Here is a 17,696-nt window from a genome sequence, read left to right on the forward strand (position 1 = left end):
TCTCTGAGACCTCAGCTGGGACAGTTGGCTGGTGTTTCTGTCACATCTATCAGGCTGGCCTGGGCTTGTTCTCATGGCACCTGGCAGGGTTCCAAGGAAACCAGTGGAACTGTACAAGGCACCCTGAGGCCTGAGCCTAGGACTGCGCAGCATCACTTCAGTCACAGGTGCTCAGTGAGGTCACAGGGCTGCCCAGATCCAGGGAGGAGGAAGGAGACCCACCTCCTGGGGGAGGTGCAGGCTCTGGCCCAGGCCAGCACAGGGAGGTTGCAGCCATTTCTATATAGTTCACTACCGACACTACAGAGCACAGCTTCTCCCAGAGCCTGCCTCTGCCCAAGAACCAAAATAGTTATGCATTCCTGCTGATCTTGCCCCAGTCCACCCTCTGTATGGTGAGTTTGGATTGAGAAACTTGCCCAAGCCCAGTTTTCTCTGGTGTCTGTCTATGCCCAGGACAGCAATCCAGCACCCAATTCCAGGTTAGCACTCCCTGACCTTGGAGTGGACCTTCTGTGGCGTGCTGGGCACTCTGCAGAGCCCTCAGCAGCCTGGGTGTGCTGGAAAGCTAAGCACTGCCCTCTCCATCCCACCCCGGCAGCCACTCGGACACCTGGACTCCTCAGGAGGCACCTCCAGCAAGCTGCCATGACTCTTGCACAAAAGTTGGCTGTTAGACACCCCAGCTCTTGACTGTTTCCTTCCCACAATGTTGGCAGAAAGTGTGGGTTATCCTAAGAGATTCTCCGGAGCCCCTCTGAGCAGCTAGTGGTTGGAGAACTGTGGCTGAACTGGAATATTAACATTCGAGGGCATTTTAGCTAAGCTTGGTTATGCATGTGTCTTGGTTTTCATCCATGGGACACAGGGCATCTTAAGGCAGCTTGCATCTCTCATACTGTCTCTCAGCACCAGCTCCAGGAGGGAGCCCGAGAAGGCCGAGCTAATCCGGTGCTTCATTTCATTAAAAGGAAAGTCTTTCGAGAACCATTGGTAGTGGCCTGTTTGGAGCATCTGTCGTCTAACCTGCTGAACCCCAGAGAAGTGATTGCGTTTGAGGGCAACTTACTCATCCTTGTCTCTGATTAGACGTCAACATGAGCCCAGGCATGAGGTTTCGCCTCGCTGTCAGAGCAGCCCTTGGTCCCTGTTCAGCCTATGTTCCTGGGCCTGTGTCAGTCCAGCATAGAATTCAGGGGGGCACCCTGGGAATGCAACAGTTGTCCAACCTGAAGGGACCTGTCACGGTTCTTGGTGCAGTGACCTGTACCTTCTACTAAAACATTCATTCTAACCTTGAAACCCTCTTGCCAGGGGAACTTGTAGCGCAGTAAACCTGCATTGGATGATGTGCTGAAGTGGGAGCTGAAGGAGTGTTCCTGTGCACTCTTCCCCAGGACCCCGAGAGGGGTTTAGCCAGCACACTGGGATGTCCCCAAAAATTGCAAGAGGGGTGAAAACGGATGGTCCCATGCCCAAGAGGAGCTTGCAGTCCAGCAGGCTGAACAGACAGGCTTGGGTTCTGGCAAAGTGTAAGCAGTGGTGTGGGACTCACAGAGGGGGCAGATCAGGGTGACAGTACCTCATGGGGTGGGGCTGGAACTACAACTTGAAGGACACTTGGTTTCAGGGAGTTGAAGGACCGGGAAGTCAGCCAATTGTGTCCAAGCCAAGAGCCTGCCTCAAGGGTGGAGGGTCATCCCTAGTGCAAGCTCCCAGGGATTGAGGTTGTAGGAGAGAGGTCAGAGGGGCTGGGGCAGTTCCAGCCTTCCACCCTCCACTGGGAAGAGCCAGTTGCCCACCTCAGGTGCCACCTACTTACTGAGCTTGCTGCATGGCCCATGGGCTCAGGCCAGTCTTTCATGTGACCCAGGCCTGCAGGTCGGGCTCGAGGCAGGCTGTCGTTCTTGCTCCTGGGCAGCACCCCATCTTCCCCTCCGCCTCAGCCCCACCCACAAGTTCCCTCAGTCAGTGGAGTGTTAGCTCCTGGCTCACAGATGCCCTTTCTTTTCTGATAAGGGCCATAGTCCTTGGAGGTCTGAGCAGCAGCACAGACCGAATCTAAATCTTCTGCATGTCCTCATGCAGGAGCACTAAAACTAACGGACAGGAGAAAGGCATTGGGGAGGGTGACAGAGGCAGTCAAGGAAGGTGGAGAGAAGCAGGCGAGGTCTCCTGGGGCCCAGGGGCTGGAGAAGCTGCCCCTCCCAGAGGCAGCACTGCTGCTGAGCCTTCTTCCCTCTCCCTGTCGCAGATTCTCCCTCCAGGGCTATCTGGGCTCTTGCCTCCTGAGCTGCCTGCCATTTCCACCTCACCCATTCCCTCCACATCCTGTTCCCCAGCCATCTCCTCTACCTGCCCTTTCCCTATTCTGAACTCTGGTTGTGCAAATCTTGGAAGTTTGGGGCTTGGTCCATGTTCTTGTCTCCCTTGACCAGGATATCATTGAGTCTCAGGGACCACAGGGTGGCCAGTGCTCTCCAGGCCTTGCAGTATTCCTGCATCTCTTGCTGTCCTCTTATGCCTCCTCCCTTTGCTAGCAGAAAGTGATGGGTGTTCCAGCAGTCTGCCATGTTTCTTTTCCATCTTGACTGCCAGATGGGTCCTCATGAGTAAAACTGCCCCCCATCCCCATTTCAAGAGGGTATTTGATATCCCAAAATAACTGTTATTTGTTTAAAAAGAATCTTTGGGATGAGAAAATGAAAGGTGTGTCATGTGAGGACCTCAGGTTTTTATAGGGCCTGGGTAGCAGCTGGTACCTGTCTAGGTACAGCAGTCACCTTCCTGAGATGGGGGAGCCAGGTGTTTGTACTGCAGCACACATACACTCTCAGAAGGCTGAGCCTCTGCCCTGGCTGTCCCCTCACTGTGAGGCAGCCTTTCCAGCCAGGCTGTCTCCTGACACTCCCAGTGCATCCATGTCTCTTGCACACTTGCTGTACCCGCCCCCCCCCCAACCTCCTGGCCATGACCATCCCTGAGAATTCACTTAGCAACCATCATAAAGATCATGGGAATACCAACTGGTCTAAGCCAAACAGGAAGTGGGGAGATGAAGATGGAACAGGAGACAGACTGAAAAGGGACATTGAGGGCCTTGTTTCTCTACCATGTTCTGACACTTCACCGAGGGTAGCTAAGGCTCTAAGTAGACTTCTGTGCATAAGTGAGAGCTCCTGTCATGCTGCTGAACTCCAAAGTGTGTAAAAGTAGTCCCATTAGATGGCTAGACTGCATTTGGATCCTATTTTAATCTGAATTAAATTTCCTCTAGAGTTGATGCTCTCAGATCAGCACTTGATGAACACACAGAGCACCCTCAAGTGCCCTGAGGTTTGCAGGAGGATAACTGTCAAAGGCCCTGGGGCAAGGATGCATCTCTCAAGGGAGCTCTGTGACATTGCAGGGACATGTTACTTCTGCATTTGCCACTTTACTACCCAAAACCCTCCCAAGCATGACATTTTTGATGTCACATCCTAAACCACTAAGGTGTTTGTTCCAACAGGAAGAGGGTGTCTTTTGGGCCTGACATGCTAATGCCACCTGGCTAGTGCAGACATCATTCCCACAAAAAAGCATCCCCAAGCGCCCTCCTTGCTGGGTGCAAGATAAGCAGCCTGTGAGAGACCTTGGGCCCTGGAGCTTGCGACATCTGCCTCACAGTTTGCTATTTGACTTTGGAAGCTCATCCTCTGTCATTACATAAAATGTGATCATTTTATAAAGAAGGGTATTGCCTTTGGGCCCAAGGTGGACCCACATGATGACTTTTGTAATCTGCTGGTTGGGACCAGGAATGAGAAAAGGAAGTGGCAGAGCTGTTCCTTCCAGGTTGCCACATGGTGTAAGGAGTGTCTCTCCTAGGAATGATCACATGCCATCTCCATAAGAACACATCAGACCAGTGTCTCCCAGGCAACTCTGCAGAGCGCTGCGCACTGACTCCCTTTGAGAACAAATCATGCTACTGGCGAGCCCTGTTGAAGGGAATATGCTCTGAGCCAGGGACAGTGCTGACAGTGGTGCCTGGCAATTCACAGGGAGAGCCCATGGCACACTGGAAAGTAGCTTCTCCTGGGTGTGTTTTCTCACAAACAAGGGATTAAAATTGTAAGCCTGAAAAGCAGCTGTCCAATAGCTCCTCTGTTTTGTGCATCCAAAGGCACTGATGTCCTGAGCCTTGGTGAGCTACAGCTCACCAAGCAGCACCCAGTCTCTGGCAGCTTCTCTTCCCTAGCGCTCACCTGCACAGGGAGTCCATTCAGTGTCAAAGCACTTTCCCTACTGCTGGTAGAGCTGAAGCTCTGCAAGGCTGGGCGCTCAAGTACCTGCAAAGCAGCACTTAGCCAAGGTCCCTGGGCCTCTGCTCCAGCCCTGCCTCCCAGGTGCAAGGCTGCCTTCCCTAACACCTGGGGTTTCCTAAACATCGGGAATTAAATGGAGTGGCTGTTGCATTGAGGACTCAGGAACTTTCACTTGGAGATAAATTTTCCTGCTTTGCTTTTTTGCCAAGGCAACCACGGCCCATCCCCGTCCTTTTTCATACTAGGACTAAAGTGCAGAGGAAACTGATGCCTACCAGCTTCAGTTGGCTCCACCTTCACACACTGTTCACAGTGAGCATCGAAGGCTGTCCCTCAGCCTCTACCTTCTTTTTCACTTAACAACTTAGGAGCACTCCCAGGTTTGTGTTCTCAGAAGAGCTGGCTCTGCCTCCACCTTTCTGGTCTGCCCTGGAACACTGGCCCAGACTCACTCTGCACCCCTGGATTGCTGCCTTTCCCGCACTCGGCAGCACACAGCACTCAGGATCGAAGCAGTCAGCGGGCAGTATCCTGCAGAGGTAGGGGGTTGAGGCAAGGTCTGGTCATGTGCCCAGAATGAACCTCTGAATGTGGTACAGGCCAGCCCAGCACCACCTCTTGCTAGCTGTGAGTTATTAGGTGTGTGGTCTCAATTTCTTCATTATAAGGATCACAATAGCAGTTCCCGCATGTTAAATGAGAAGATTCATATAAAACTCTTGGCTTCTCATCTGCCCAGCAGGATGTATTCAGTGAGGGTGACAGTCCTTGTCCTCAGTGGTCCTTGCTAGTTTTGTTTTCTTGGTGCTGGGGGATGAACCCAGCGGTATGCTGCCAAAGAGCTACACCTCCAGCCCTTTTTTATTTTTTGTTTTGAGATGGCCTTACTAAGTTGCTGAGGCTGGCTTTGAACTCGTGATCCTCCTGACTGACTCACTGCAAAATACAGGCCTGCGCCACCGTGCCCAGACTTGCTGTCATTTTGACTGACTACATCCCTATCCTACCTGCTTGCTTACCTTAACACCCCCAGATCTCCTGCAGAAGTTTGTAGGGGCCAGACAGGAGCACCTTGTATTCTAGAATCTTCAGCCCAAATGGTGTCACTTTGGCTATAAATAAAAATTCCTGCAGCACAGAGAGCAGCAGCTTGTCAAAAGTACAGCCAGGCACTAGCCAAAAATAGCCTCCAGGCTGGGGCTGAGTGGCGTGGTACAGAGTGGCCGTCCCTACCCTCCCTGCCCTGGGAATGAGCACAGTCTCAAAGGGACTGGAAGTATTTCTCTAGGGAAATGATAGAAACCTGGACTTGTGGGAAATGGTGTGACTCTGAGCCCCAGCATGCCTCATGGCATCTTCAGAACTGTGAAGAAACCAGGATGCACTTCATGATGATTCAGGAGCCTTCCCTGGCACCTCCCGCCGCCAAGGTCCAGTATCGTTCAGGCCTGGCTCTTGTCCAGCACGAACACATAGCTGGAATGCCAGAATACAAGCTGGGGAGAGAGGGCACCCAGGCCCCTTTGTCCTAGAGATGCCATCTCTCCACTCTTCTCCTTCCTCCCTGGTGACATCCCTGAGCCTCCTTCCCTCTGTTCCTGGTCTCTGAGCCCAGGCGAGTGGCAAGCCTTTTCCTTACCATGCACACTCACAGCTGAGGCACTGCTGCTGGTCAGCCATGGCCTTGGCATGTTAATAATAGAATCAGTTTCTAAGTGTTTGTTCATCTAGCAAATATGTGTCGGGCTGCTCTGTAGTGCTCACCCTGTGATTTATAGTAGCTCCTATGCTGGTATTTGGAGGGCAGGACAGGACATTCCTTTATTGAATGGCCACAGACTGAAGTGCAGTCATTTTCATCCCCATTTTAAAGATGAACTTAAATCCCTTGCCCAAGGTCACAGGTGGGAAGGTGATAAGGGGTCAAGCCATGCCTAGGTGACTTGAGGACTGGCATCCAGCTGTTCCCTGTACCTCTCCCAGAAGTCCATGTGGAAGTCCACCCTGAACTTGCCATATCAAATCTTGTCGCACACACCCAGTAATCCACTTGGAAGCCGATTCCTGAGTGTGAGGTCTTTGAGGCTGCACGAAAGCCATTTGTGTCTGTGAGCCAGGGCTGTTTCTACAGGGCACTTCCTGTCTGGGTGCTTGGTGTGAGGCCCGTGGGTGTGAGGGTAGGGCATCACTGAGAGCTGCCCTGGACTCCAGGAAGAGTCTGCCTGGGGGTAACTCTTAAACCAGGTGGCAGCAAGTAGGTGGATCTGTGGCTGCATAGAGGTACCTGCTGACTGGAGGCCGCACCAGTCTCTGGAGAGGGAGCAGCCGACAGAACTGAGAACCCAGCTCTGCAGGGGACAAAGCCACGGCCTGAGAGTCCTTCAGGGTCCCCGCAGAGCAGCCTCCCACACTGTACACCCCAGCCAGAGAAACACAGCAAAACCCAGAGTCCCCAGACCTATGGAGCCACCCACACGCTGCTGGAGGGTTCAGGGGAGTGTGGCACTGCTGTGGCTCAGGGTGAGAGTCAATAGCCTGGGTGAGAAGCTGGGCCTCTGCTCCCTGTTTCTCTAGGTGGGTGCATGTGGATGGAGCTTCACTGGCCACAGGAGTCGGGGTGTCCGGCATTGGTTGGTCAGAACTTGCACAGCACTTCCACTAATTTGCTTAACCATGGCCAAGGGCTAGCCTTGAGTTGGTGAATTAGATAGGGAAGTGAAATGTGTGGGTCCCTAGGGCAGGCGTCCCAGGTCCAACACAAACCAAGAGCCTTGGAGCTCATAGGGCAAGAGGTTCATGGCCTCCCTGAGGGTGAGGACAGGAAGAGCTTTGAGCTGTGATGAGCATGACCGGGTGGGCTGCCACACGATGGATAGAGGACGGACCTGTGCCTCGCGTTGCTGCAGCTCCATCCAAGCTGAAGGGGAGCTTGGCACAGCCACTGAGGGACATAAGAGTTTCGACCTCCTGTTAGTCTACACCTTTGTCTCTTCTTCCTTTCCCTGATTTCCATGGTTTGTTTTTGTTTAGGGGGATTTTGTTTGTTTCTTTTTGTACTGGGGATTGAGCCCAGGGGCACTTTACCCCCATCCTTTTTATTTATTTGTTTATTTTGGTATTGGGGAATTGAACTCAGAGGCACTTTACCACTGAGTTTCATCCTCAACCATTTTTATTTGTTTTGACTTTGAGACAGGGTCTCTCTGAGTTGCTGAGGCTGACCTTGAACTTGTGATCCTCCTGTCTTGGATTGCAGGCAAGGCCAGCATGTGCAGCACGCACAGATTTCCATGGGTTCCGAAAGTCCCGGGCCACAGCAAGTGCAGAGGGGCAATATACACCTTTGTGTTGGCGTGTGTGGTGGGCGAAAACTTAAGGCACCGTCCCTCCCATCACTGCTCTCCTAGTCCCCATGGGGGTCAGCACCCATTGGCAGGTCTCTGCTGGGCATGTCAACATCATCAGGTTCTCAGCTTGGTGGCTAGATCCTGGCCTTGGGGAGTGCTCATTAGACCTGAAGCTGGGGACACGTGGAGGTGCTCCTCAGTCTGCTGTCTGGCTCTTCTGTCTGATGAGAGTTGGGGTGGCGTGGGAAGTGCTGTGAGATTGCTGCGTTTGCCTAAAAACAAGGCAGTGGAAGAAAAGGGGAAGACGAGGCTGCCTCGGAAGGGAAGTGAGCGCACCGACATTTTGGCCTCCTCGGCAGCAGGCCACTCAAGGCTTACTCACACCCTTCCATTCTAGCAGGGCTTTAGGTGGATGACAATGTTTAAAAGGTTGCAGAATTTGTCTTTTAAGGGATAAATCAAAGGGGTTTGTCTGAAAGATTCACCATGGATACATACAGTTCAGCATGGAATTCAGCCCCCCAGTTCCTGGAAGCACTCAAAGGTGTTGGGCTGGGTTGTATAGCTTTAATTTTCTGCTGCAGAGGAATGCGTGGCCATCTGCATGCTGAGTGGGATTTGCTGTCCTTGAGGGAATGGGGGGGGGGCTGCCGCTCGGACACAGAGGACCATTCTGGTCAGTCCTCAGCCCCAAGGGCCCTCTCTGGGGAGCAGTGAGGGGTGCGGGGCCTCAGAGCTGGAGGACGCAGGAGTTGGCCTGGCGCGCTGGCCCTGGTAGGTGGAGTTGGTGAGAACACCTGCCGCCGTGCAGCCAGCTAATCTAATGACTTCTTCTCTTGTCTGTCTTCTCCTTCCCGTATTCTCGTTTTTGTGTTTGTTTTCTGCTTTGATTCTGTAGTACAAATCTGTGTTTAGGTCCTACTCCCAGGACTTCGTGCCTCACCACCAGGCTTCCGTCCAACCTTTCCTTCCGCCTACCTCCTCTTCCTCTCCGCATTTCCCACCTGTCCACCCGTCTCAGAGCTCGGACTTGGCGGTGCCTGCCGTAGCCGGTCCGCCTCCCAGCACCATGGCCGGGCCTCTCTCATCCTCTCAGGAGAGCAGCTTTCATGGGAACACTGTCTGCCTTCCTTCCGAAACCTCTTGCGCTGACTCGGTGAGAACTCAGCACGCCCATGGCTGCACGTGGGGTTGCGCGGTGGTAGGAAGTGGTGTCGCTGCTCCTCACCAGCAGTTCAGCCTGCTGCTGGGGTGTGCCTGCTGGCACCCAGCTGGATTGACAGCCACAGAAGGTCGGGGTGCAACAGCAGCCCGTCTGCTTCAGAACAGAAATCAAGGCTCTTACACAACATTACCATCCAGCTAGGAACCTGGTTTCCCCTCGTGGACTAGTGTAATGGTCAGTAATGCCTGGTGGGGTGGTGCATACCTGTGATCCCAATGGCTCGGGAGGTTGAGACAAGAGGATCGCAAGTTCAAAACCAGCCTCAGCAAAAAGCGAGGCACTAAGCAATTCAGTGAATCCCTGTGTCTAAATAAAATACAAAATAGGGCTGGGGATGTGGCTCAGTGGCTGAGTGCCCCTGAGTTTAATCCCTGGTACCAAAAATAAAAATAAAATAAAGGCAGTAACTTGTGGTAAGGATAAGATAGATAACTGGCGTTCTGTTTGAAAAGAAAGGCACAGACCCCTCTGGAAGTAGGAAGTGTCAAGAGATCCAGGAGGTGCCAGGGAGAGGCCTCGTTTACTGTGGATGGCCCTAGTGCTTCCTCTCTAACCCTGGGCAGAGCTTCCTTTCAGGCTGGAGGGCAGGTGGGAGGGGGCAGGTGGAGGGGCAGAGAGGATGTCCACAGGAGGCTTCCTCTTCTTCCAGCCTTAAGTTGTCAAACATGTTGCTTCTTTCCCTGCCTTTGGAGGCTACCTTTCCAAGGCCATTCCCAGGATGGCCCTCAACACCTGTGGGGAAGATCCAGCCAAAACTTTAGGGTCCCCACAAGCCCAGAGACAAGAGTTGGCAAAAGCAGCTTCATCCTCTGACCCAGGGGAAGCACTTCCCAGAAAGAGTAGAGCACAGCTCTGGGTCTTTCTTGTAAAAGGAGCATCCAGGTCCAGGCCAGACCTGCTGGCTGCCCTCTGAGCCAAGGACTGGCTGGAGGGCCTGCCGATCGTCTCTCCTCTCATCCTGTCTCCCCCAGAGCGAAAACGCCAGTGAGGAAGCTGGTGAGGGTGAATATGTCAGTCTGTATTCCTCTGGCCAGAGCAGCGAGGAGCTGGCTCCCTCTCGAGGAGTAAGTAGCCTCGGACGGTGGCCTCGTGCATGTGGCCCAGCCTGGTGGGGCTGGCTCCCACCCCCCAGGCCACCTCCCTTGCACCTGCTTCTGTCTGGCTGAGCCCTGCAGGCCTGCGGAAAGCTGGTTTAGCCAGGGAGAGGTTGCAGCTTCTAGGTGCAGGTCTTCACCTTCGCCTGCTTCAGTGGGTGTGGTGCTTTTCAGAGCCTGGCCAGGTGTGTCTTCCAGAAATCTCCAGAAGCAGCCTGGTGTGGGCCTTGGCTGCAAGTCGCTTTCTGTGGGATTTCTTTCCATCCCTCCTTCTAGTCGTGAGCTCCATCTTCTGTCCTGCCCCAGTAGGAGGGCTGCTTCTCCCACTCAGCCTTTCTGACCCTCCCTCCTCTTCTTCCCAGCATGCTTTGCTCCTACCTAGCTGCTCCTGAGGAAGTGTCCCTGGGAGTCCTGGCCATCGTCACTCTCGTGTTGCTGTCCCAGCTCTTGACAGTCAAAGTGCACTGGTTCTGTTTGTTGAGTGTCAGTTTTCCAAGTTTGGCTTCATGAAAATGAGCAAGTCCAGAAGCTTCAGTAGCCACTGTCCCCATGAGCCTGAGTGAGACAGGTTCCATCAGAGTTGTGTCAGTGACCACCATGAGGGCAGCCCAGCCCTGGAGAGCATGGCCACTCCCTTGGGGTAGTCTGCTGTGGGACCTTAGGGATCGAGATGTCCTCAGCAAGTCAAAGAGCACTGAGGGATCTTTACACCCATGGGCTTTGACCTTGACCGTGGAGTGAGCCGCTGTGCCTTTCTCACCTGTCCCCTCTGGTTACCTGTGCCACCAGGACCATCCTGACTTCCCTCACCTTAAAGCACCCTCCTGGTGATGTCGCCTGTATTAACACAGTCCTAGTTCTCCGTTGTAGCCTTGGTGGCAGCCAGGGATGTTGTAGAGCCATGGTGTCACTGAGCAGGGCAACAGCAAGTCTGCTGGGGATAGTCACACAGTGTTTGAGCAGCTAGACTTTTGGGGAGTATCACTTGTTGAGCATCACATCCCTAAAAATTCTCTAAGTTTTACAGCATAGTGTTGGGACCCAGTGGCCTAGGGCACAGGCTCTGGAGATAGACAGCTCTGTGCTCCATCTAGGCTCTGCCATTTTCAATCTGTGTGCAGTCAGGCCCTTGTTCCCTAGCCTTTGTTTCTACACGTGAGAGAAGAGGGTAGCATTAGGTCATTGATAGGGCGGAAGAAGAGTGTGTGCAGAGCCCTCTGCCCAGTGTCCAGCGTGCTCTGAGAGGCAGCTGCTAAGAAGGTCCTCTCTCTCCAGGCGGGCATTAAGGTGGCTTCATCTGCCCAGCAGCTGATATGTTACAAAGCATGCACCTCCACTCTCCTGAGGCAGGATGCTAGTCTCAAGAGGGCCCATGTGTCTTGTAATTAACTGCATTCAGCATTAACTTGTTCTCACCTTATATTCCTCCATAGGAACTTGCACTTCAAAGCCACTTGCAGGTGGGAGTGCTGGGCAGACAGATTGCCCCTGGAGCAGGCCACATTCTAAACCCCAACACTCACTTCTCTTTGTAGGAATCACCAGCTGGGAAAGACGGACATTCCAGAGATCCCTCAGCCATTGGCAGTGCCCCTGGGAAGGACAGCAGAGATGGTGGTGAGAGGTAGGAAGTGAGCCAGGTGCCTAGAGCAGAGTGGCCACTTGGTAAAGCCTGCCTGCACTTCCTGCAGCCAGCCCACCAGGCCTGCTTGTGTTTCGTATTGAAGGTATTTCTTTGTCTGGCTCTCAAAATAATACATGCTTCTGGTAGAAACTGCAAGAAAATGGAAAAAATCACTGATAACCTCAAAGGTGCTCTCCTGGAGTCTGCCATTCCTTCAAGAAAATTGCCAGTAAATTCCCTCATGTCATCATGATAGGCAAATCATGTTCCAATTCCTCCATTCTCCCAAATTTTCATAACTAAGATCAGTCAAGAGTCATGCAGTCTATTTAGCTATTTCTTTCTCTTTCGGAACATTTTCAGTGTTAGCAGAAGCTAAGCCCAACCAGGCTTAGGACGTGTAGTCAGTTTCTCCAGCACTTCTGGGAACAAATGGGCTGCATCCTGCCTGCAGCCTTATGTTGATGTCACCTCTATCGTGACACATTCCATCTGTTCAAGTTTTTCCTCCCTTTTACGGCCAAGGACCATCTACCCTGGAGTCCTCGGTGGTCCTAGCAGATTAGCTTCCCAGGCTGGCTTCAGCAAGGAATGGTGGTTTTCTAGCTTAGCACTTAGAAGCAAAGCAGCTTGTGAGTTCTCTCACCTACTTCATTGGACCAGCGGATTTACTTTCAGAGCTGAGATGGTCCTTGCAGAAGAGTAGGTCACACCGAGTCCAGAAGCAGCCGCTGAGATGGCCCTTCATGAGGCCACCCACAGCCTGGAGCCTGGAAGGCAGGCAGCAGAGGGGTTCTTCCCAAGCCCGCCTTGTTCTACACTCTAGAGTCACATATTTCCCGAGTCTGAGCCCTTAGGGTGAAAGCTGTGACCTGTGACCACGAGTCAGGCCAGTGCCTCCAAGGCTCCATCCAGATAAGGCACCAGGGCAAAGATGGCTGTCTACAGACATGCTATGCTCCCCCCACGGCCGCAGTGGCCTCCACGTTCCCTCTGTGGGGATGTCCCTGCTCCCGGTGCCTCAGCCGCCAGCTCCTGTTCAGTGCTTCAGGTCTCGGTCTATCTGTCCCTCCACAGGGAACTTCCTGACCTTCAAGCCGGCCCCCCCTTTCCCTCACTCTTCTTGCACGCTCCTGAGCTTCCCCTCATTGTGCTGCTGTGACTGCCTGTGTCAGAGTGTCTTCGGCTAGACCGAGCACCTGGGGAAAAGGGGCCATATCTACTCGGGCACAGCTTTTTTCTTATTGCCGAACAAAGGGACCAACAGAGTGAGTCCTCAGGAAGGACTTGGAGGGTGGTATGGGGCGATACCGCCTCCTCTCCTGTCCTGCTGGCCCTCTCACTGTTCCTCATGTACTGACTGGGTCTCGGTGGCCTTCACAGAGAAGGGCTGCAGCATCACTCACAAAGACAATTCAGGAGCACCTCTTAATCCCAGCTAAGCCCTTCTGTGAGACACCCAGAGGGAACAGGAAAGGTTCAAGGCCACACAGCTTTTGGTAGCAGAAGTAGGAATAGTTCTGACCTCGAGCCCAGACCAGCGCTGCCTCGGCCTCTGGGTGTCAGGGAGCCCAGGGCCTGTTTTAAGCACCAACCACTTCTCTCTCCAGGTCCCCAAAGTCACCTGACACTCTGGAGTCAGCTCAGTCGGAGGAGGAAGTAGATGAGCTGTCCCTTATTGACCACAACGAAATTATGGCCAGGCTGACACTCAAGCAAGAGGTAAGGACTTCACAGTCCAGCTCCACAAAGCAGGAGCAAAAGAGATTGAGGAAAATGTGACCTTGAAGTGTCTCCAGCAGAAAGACCTGGGCCAGGCAAGGGCTGTTGGGTTCCCAGGAAGCAGTGGACTATCCCCTCTCTTACTGCTTCTAGAAAGTGTCTTGGGCATTACAGAGCCTCCCGAAGCCCTAATGACGGCACTCCTGAGAGTGCTGTGAGAGAAACCACAGCAGAGCTACACAGCCTGCCTGCCGTCCGGGAGCCCTCCCCACCCCTGTGCATCATTGATAAAACAGAACCCCTGCCCAGGATGCACCGGCTGATTAGGAAAACTTAGGGCTGGAGAAGTGACTCAGTGGGAGAGCACTTGCCTCACACGTGGGAGGCCCTGGGTTCCGTTCCCACCATTGAAAAAAAAAAAGAAAAAGGAACGGCCAGGCCTGGACTCCTGTATGTTGTCCTGGTCTACAGAGCCCAGACGTAAGGACGATACCCAGACCTGTCACTATAGAGGAAGGAGCAGAGCCATGTGAGCCCTGCCTCTCCCTTCTGCTGAGCAGTGCTGCAGACACAGGACTGGCCTTGTAAGAAGCTTGCCCTAACTAGGCACAGTGGCACAGGCCTGTAGTCCCAGCTACTTGAGAGGCTGAGGCAGGAGGATCATATGTTCAAGGCCAGCCTCAGCAACTTAGACCCTCAACAACTCAGCAAGACTCTGTCTCAAAATTAAAACCAAAAAGGGCTGGAGATGTGGCTCAGTAATAGAGCACCCCTCAATTTAATTCCTAGTACCACAAGTAAATAAATAAAAATAAAGAAACCCAACCTGCTGAGGAGGTGACTGTCATCTGGGCTGATTTGATGACAGCCACATACAGACAGGTCAATAAAGCAGATTCCGCCTGTGGCCCTATCCTGGGCCAGGCTGAGCTGGCTGCATCAAGGCAGGAACGGGTCTGGCAGGGGGCACCTGGACAACTGGCCCCTCTACAGAGAGAAACACTAGCTTTCTTCCAGTGAGTCAGGTCATGGACATTGCTACCGTGGAAAACCCAGAGCACCTTAGGACTCTGGAGTCAGGGTAAACACACCAGATTCTTAGAAAGGTAGGGGTGCCTTGCTGGGGGTAGCAGCAGATGTTAGTTCTGTCTCCTGAGCGGCAGAGCGCGAGGCCCTGCTGTGTCTGCCTTGGGCGTGGCTCCGGGCCCCACTGAGAGTTCTTTTGGGCTCTAGGCAGGTGGTTGAAGTCTGTGTGCCCACGTGGAGTTAGGACTTGGTCCCTCCCTCACTGCCAGGCAGGGTTTGGTGGTTGCAAAAGCCATATTGGGTATCGTGCGGTGTCTTTGTAACACTTTACATTCCTCAAGAAGGGCTCCACAGAGCCTGTGACATGAGTCACTACAAGTGATTTCTCTTTCCCCGGGAAGTGGATTTAGACTTAGGGCAGCTTGCTGTAGTGTTGGGACCATGAACATGCTTGGAAATAGTCCTCCTGCCTCCACAGGCTTTCCCGAGGAGGCAGGATGGCCTGCCTGCCTCTGGTGGGCCCCACCATTCCACATGAAGATGTCGCCTCACATCTGACCCACGGAAATGTGAGCGGGTGGCTGGTCATGTTGAGTGACACCATGTCCCCCTGGCCCTGGCATGTACTCAAGAAGGGGATGTGCCCTGGTGCCTGTGGCATCTGGGTAGTTCGGGGTGTCCAGCGCCCAGGCCAGCCCCATCCCTCCCTGTCTGCTGAGCATGGAGTGGTGAGTGGCTCCATAGCACACACCACTGCCGGCTGAGGAGAGCAGAGGGAGGCCTGGGGCCCCTGCAGCCAGAGGCCTCCTCTCAGCAATGGCCCATGCCCTCCTTTGCTATTTTCGCTCCAGGGAGATGATGGGCCAGATGTGCGTGGAGGATCTGGAGACATCTTACTGGTTCATGCTACTGAGACGGACAGGAAAGGTACGGTAGCCTCTTGTTGGACACAGCAGGCCCTGTCATAGTGGGGTTGCAGGTCCCCCGTGCACTCGTCATTCAGTAGATCTGAGTGAGCACTGGCACTGCTGGGGCAGGGGAGGGGACACAAACAACAGCACTCAGCCCACCAAGTGTCCTCCCTCAGGGCAGCATGGTGGTGTCCTAGCGCCTACAAGGGTGTCCCGAGGGTCAGGATAGTTGCCGCATCTAGCGTGTGCCCCACAGACCACAGCTTGGGCAGTAGCATGTGGAACAGTGGCATTAGGGTCAAGATGGCACTTGCATGGCTCGCTGTCTTCATGGACGTGAGCCCTTCCAGCCTTCCAGCTAGGCCGCGGCTCATGTACCCATCAGGAGCCCTCGCTCACAGCCGGGCTCCCCCAGCACAGGCCCAGCCCAGCCCCAGTACCCTTCCACAACCTACTTGTTCAGGAGGGTTGCAGAAGCAGGGACTGACCCTCTGTCTCCAGAATGTCCTGCTGTAGAAGGGCTGTCCTTCCAGGTCTGCTCTGGAAGGCAGAAAAAGGAGGGCCTGAGAGGCTGGCACACGTGGTTCCTGGCCCAGGGCCCCAGCTGGCCCGTGTCTCCTGCACTCCTTTTCTATTTATATTTTTAAAAATTATTAAAAGGACAATATAACAACATTGGAGAAGGAATAAAAAACACCCCAGTCCTGAAATCCTAACCCAACCAACTTTGTTTTTATAAATGGCCCCATCTGTATTTTTACAGAATAATTATTGGGGAAACCTTTGAATCATGAAAATAATGTTTAAAAAAAGAAAAAGAAAAAAGGTTTACCTGGCAGAAATTTTGAGAAATTGAGAAAAAGAAGAGTGGCTTCCAACCAGCTCACCCGCACCACAGCCACTGCTTTGCCCTCCAGCACTTCTTCTGACCATGGTCCAGGGACTTAGAGTCCCAGCCCCGTTGTAGGCTGGGTGGCCTCTGGGCAGCTGCTGGTCAGTCCTCCCTGTCCAGCCTCTGCAGGTAGCTCTGTGGAGCGTGTGTAGCTGAAGCTAGTGCAGGCCTGCTGTTCGCCATCATCTCCAGGGACAACCCTCATTTGGCTTTGGTGCTGTAGACCCTTCTCCATGCCAGACACATTAGAGTTCTGTCCTCAGTCCCACAAAAGGGGCAGTTTTCATGTTGTTTTTGTCCAGAGGTGAAGGGCTGAGATGGGAGCTGATTCTGGTCCTGTCCCTGGATGGTGATCTCCCTGTCCCGCCAGCTGCAGCCAGCTGGAAGCCCCGCCAGAGGGCACCATGGGCAAGAGCCCAAGATCCTCTCAGTCTAGGCCAGCCAGACCTGCTGGGGGAGATGACTGCTTCAGCTGGAGCTTCCACCCACTTGTACTGGGGGAGGATCTGGACTTGGAAGAGCCAAGGTTGTTTATGTCTGGGAGTATGATTGGGACAGAGGCCACACTGGGAAGAGCAGGGCCACAGGGCAGGTAATGATGCAGTCTCCTTGGCTAGGAGCCCCTGTCCCAGTGGCACCAGTGACTGCCTCAGAGACAGCTGGGCCCCAGCCTGTGCCAAGAGGGACTCACCGGGAAGAGATAGGCAGGGAGACCCTTGTCATCACTTGGCCCTTTTCTCAGGAGAGGGCCGGGTCAGGCTTGGTCTCAGACTCCAGATCCTGTCCATCCTCAGGAACCACGTGTGCCAGACCTGTTGCTTAGCCCTCAGGCTTCCTCAGGAGAACACAAGGGACAAAGGGACCCCGAAAAAGCTGTGTGCACACTGGGGAGTGGCACAGAGCTGCTTGTCCCAGAAGCTAGATGACACCCCATTTACCACTGCCCAAGGCCAGCAGATGGCTGGCAACTCTGGAGCTGGGCACCTGGATACAAGCCTCACCACACTATTTATGGTGCCGTGACCTCAGGCCCAGTTCTTTGTCTCCTAAGTGGAATAATAAGTAACCCCCTTGTGGGGCTGCTCTGGGTGTTGAAGGATGTGGTGCGTGTACAGAGCAGTGCTCAGCAGCAGGTCCTGGGACATGCCTCACAAGAGGCCACCTTGGCTCCTGGCAGTGGTCCTCCCCCACAGTGCCGTGTGGGCTTGGATCGGTTCTCTCAGAAGCGGCGTTGGTGTGGCTGCCCCATCTCTGCTTCATGCCCAGCCACTCTGAACATAAAGCCAAATGTGGCAGTGAGCCAGGTAGGTTGGGTCCAGGGAGGAGCCTGAGCATGGTGCAGGGGACTGGACCACAAGGCCTCGACGCAGGAGCAGGTGAGAGTTTTCCTCCCTGTCTGGCCTCAAGGGTGGCAGGGCAAAGTGCCACATGCCTGTGACAAGTGGAATGCCTCAAGATTCCTGCTTCCAGAAAGCACAGGATGCCTGTAAGAAGGTGTTAGAAGCTGGTTTGCCCAGAAAGCAAAACTCAAGTAGTGCTTGAGGG

The 17,696-nt window shown here is 53.7% G+C and overlaps 1 protein-coding gene across 18 annotated transcripts in view; it reads left to right on the forward strand.

Annotated features, from left to right (window-relative positions):
- The window catches only part of RAPGEF1 (Rap guanine nucleotide exchange factor 1), a 127,962-nt gene that overhangs the window by 99,491 nt on the left and 10,775 nt on the right, over positions 1-17,696 (forward strand). For 11 of the 18 annotated variants that reach the window (XM_081271375.1, XM_081271369.1, XM_081271372.1 and 8 more), the window contains 5 exons: positions 8,556-8,813; positions 9,854-9,946; positions 11,512-11,600; positions 13,211-13,322; positions 15,200-15,275. In XM_081271375.1, coding sequence (XP_081127501.1) covers positions 8,556-8,813; positions 9,854-9,946; positions 11,512-11,600; positions 13,211-13,322; positions 15,200-15,275 — 628 coding nt within the window. The remainder of the gene's footprint in view (positions 1-8,555; positions 8,814-9,853; positions 9,947-11,511; positions 11,601-13,210; positions 13,323-15,199; positions 15,276-17,696) is intronic. The other 7 variants (XM_081271362.1, XM_081271365.1, XM_081271376.1 and 4 more) reach the window with 2 other exon arrangements.

Source organism: Spermophilus citellus (genome assembly GCF_964194105.1).
Source record: "Spermophilus citellus genome assembly, chromosome: 2".
NCBI classification, from domain to species: Eukaryota; Metazoa; Chordata; class Mammalia; order Rodentia; family Sciuridae; genus Spermophilus; species Spermophilus citellus.